A 2,906-nucleotide genomic window follows, 5' to 3' on the forward strand; every position below is an offset into this window, starting at 1 on the left:
GGAGTCGACAATGGGTCAAAGGCAAGTTTTATGCAGCATCCCCATACAAAATTAGGTGTCTAATTTAAGATTCAGAGCATCCAAGAGGAGTTTAACATTTTCTTTCTGTAATTTTTCTACGTGAGATAACAATGAGAAATTGTGAGAAAATAGTTTGTGAGATTGCTTGGATATACTTTAAGGTTGGAAAGTACTCAAGCGATTTAACAACTGAGAATGTAAGTTCTCCTGACTCGTAATAGATCTTTTGTGACTGTTCTCCTCGTGAACGTAGGTACAGATTCGGACCAAACCACATGAGTCGTGGTGTGATCTCTTCTACATTTTTTTTGTTACCTTTCTTTGGAATTCTCTAATTTTGTTGTTCGCGGTCCATTGCACGATTTGCTAAAAGCATAAATTTCTGTAACAACCAAATCTATTTAGACCACTAATCCTGTGAGCCCATAGTAGTAGGATCCACATTATCAATGTTCAGATAATCTTGATCCGTATGATTTATAAATCATGTGATAACTTCTCCAATACCTCTTCACTTGTAACAAATCTCGATGCACAGCTTTGGATTACGTTTGAAAGAAAATTGCAACTTTCTCAGACCAGAAGATATTCACAACCTTACACGTGAATCGTACATGCTTATTACACTAAAAAACACGACGTTACAAAGGAATACATCATCACTTCAATCGAACAAGAACGAGAACAACCCCAGAAGAAAGAAACTAAACAACAATCATCAAGGTTTTTTTCATTAAAACCATCAAGGGTGTCGAGGAATTGTGACGCCGGTTCCGCTAGCGGCGCTAGTGACGCTGCTTTTTGAGGTGGCACTGTTAGGAGAAACTGCGGTGGGGACATTGACTTTAGCATTGCTAGGGGCGGAGACAACGGCGCTTGCAAATGTGTTAGGGTGGCCGGCTTGCGACATCGTGGTCTTTGTCGCCGGTGGACGCATGGGCACATCTCCTAAGTCCAAAGGATAGCTTGCAATCTTGTCCCTCGACGGCATGCTCCCATTCATGCCGACATAAGGGACGAGGCCAATGACTGCATGTAATAGAATGGTGGAGCGGACATGAATGAACAAGTTAGCATGGCTTATAATCAGTTAATTCTATCGAATTGAATTGCATTAGTGAAACAATTGACCGTGTCTAGAGTGATATTTAATTTTCATCAAGTGCTTCGAGTAGATTCAACCGAGGGTCTTTCCTTTTATGATTATGCATTGGAGTTTTTCGTTCCAAAGAATCAATCTTTCTATGATTTCTTCGTGTTTCATAGGACAAGGAAAGTGCCTATCAAAATCTTAAAAAAAGAAAAAAATATTGTTGGTCACATAAGAAAATCATATCCTCGATCGCAAAATTATGAAAACACTTCCATTATATCAACCAACCTCTTCTTCTATGCATGCAAAATGAGAATTGTGATCTTTCTATATGTACTAACTACAATCTAATGAAGGAAAACAAGTGGAGATATAGATATAGAGATTACCAGTAGTAGGCCTATTTTCGGCCAGAACTCGGGATGCCATCGGATCCTCAACCATGAGAAGAGAGAAAACGAGGGTCAGAAGACGAGAGATTTTCTTGCTCTCCATTCTTTTGTGTGGTTTTCTCTTGTGATAGTCGCTCGATCTATAAGCTTGACGAAGAATTATTCGCCCATGCGAAGCCTATTTAACAATGCACGGCGGACCGAGGAAAGCTGCGGGTGCTCGACACCCACAGTTGGTTCCACGTAGCGACCTACCTCTCTTCTTCTTCTTTCTGCTTTCTAATGATTTCACGCGGTTCGGCGGACTTCAACTCCGAGTGTGCGAAACATGGAACATGCCATTATTAAAGCAATGCTGTTTTCTTCCGGGCAGTGACTTTTTGTGAGAGAATTAACGTTAAAAGAGTGAGAACGTGACGCACTTCCGGAAGCAAGATTGATTCCTCTGCTAAAAAGGTCAGAACTTTACTTGCAATTTTGATAAGAATGGGATCGCGTCCCAACGAGGAATTCTAAGCGCGAAACCATGAGTCAAGTTGAGCGGTCCATCGTACCTCGAGAGAATCTCCCCGTCCAGCCCGAGCTAGGTGCAGAGAGTCTGAACTCGCGTGCCCAATTCTCACATACTCATTTCTCTTCGGACTCGTGACAATCCCTGTTGATCCGCATCGGCTAAGCCCCTCGAAGGTGATCACCGGTGGATGGCGCTTACACATGTATTACTCAACAATTTCTACATCACTCCATATGATATTTTTTTTTTGTTGGTCGAACTCCATATGATATTCAAATGTTACAAGCTCACGCTATTGGAACATCGACGTTCTCTCATCAGTGGCTGCTACTATATATTGGAATTACCACCAAGCGCCTAGAATAAGTCTTGCACTCTCAATTGGCTACACCACTTCCAAACCCCACGTAACAGGAGTTCTAAAAGAGTACTAAGAGATAAGATTGGAGATACGAAAAGAGAGAGATTGAGACTTGGTAAATCAGCCACCCACTTTTCAATCTCACGTGCACGATTGAGAATTGGGCCTTCGTCAATTCACGGGGAGCGGGATGCCAAATCGACTCATACATCAACATTCAGAAGACATCGCCACGCGTCCAGATTCGGTTTTTTATCTCACGCACTCTCACCACTAGGGCACACGCCATCTCTCTCTTGGACGATCTTCTCACGTTCTTCACTCGCACAACGAGACGAACCCAAGACACGGTCGACAATGGCCAAGTGAATTGAAAAGAAGAAAAGAGGAAGTGCTGGAATGTTGGAGGACGGGGATTGCTTGGTCAAAATATCAAGTCTTGAGTCGAAAAAGAGAGAGCATGACAATGGAGAAAACTCACAGGGATTGGTCAGACTTGGAAGCAGTGGGCTTGCACAATTCCAT

The 2,906-nt window shown here is 42.5% G+C and overlaps 1 protein-coding gene across 1 annotated transcript; it reads right to left on the reverse strand.

The window, feature by feature from the left end:
* Positions 1–616: 616 nt before the first annotated feature.
* On the reverse strand, positions 617–1,645 carry LOC115670263 (uncharacterized). Its single transcript, XM_030591495.2, has 2 exons — positions 1,504–1,645; positions 617–1,050 (listed from the first exon to the last, which is right to left on the reverse strand). Exons 1-2 carry the CDS (start codon positions 1,607–1,609, stop codon positions 764–766), a joined length of 393 nt encoding a protein of 130 aa, XP_030447355.2. The 5' UTR covers positions 1,610–1,645; the 3' UTR covers positions 617–763.
* Between the last annotated feature and the right edge of the window lie 1,261 nt (positions 1,646–2,906).

This window comes from Syzygium oleosum, unplaced genomic scaffold (assembly GCF_021117445.2).
Source record: "Syzygium oleosum isolate NSW1041296 unplaced genomic scaffold, Sole_v2.1 Sole_v2.02, whole genome shotgun sequence".
Classification (NCBI taxonomy): Eukaryota; Viridiplantae; Streptophyta; class Magnoliopsida; order Myrtales; family Myrtaceae; genus Syzygium; species Syzygium oleosum.

Excerpts from the sequence above, each read along its gene's own strand:
- LOC115670263 (XM_030591495.2), bottom strand. The coding sequence starts at position 1,609 with ATGGAGAGCAAGAAAATCTCTCGTCTTCTGACCCTCGTTTTCTCTCTT. Across the intron at positions 1,051-1,503 it reads CGAAAATAGGCCTACTACTG|TCATTGGCCTCGTCCCTTAT; the intron begins GTAATCTCTATA and ends TATTACATGCAG.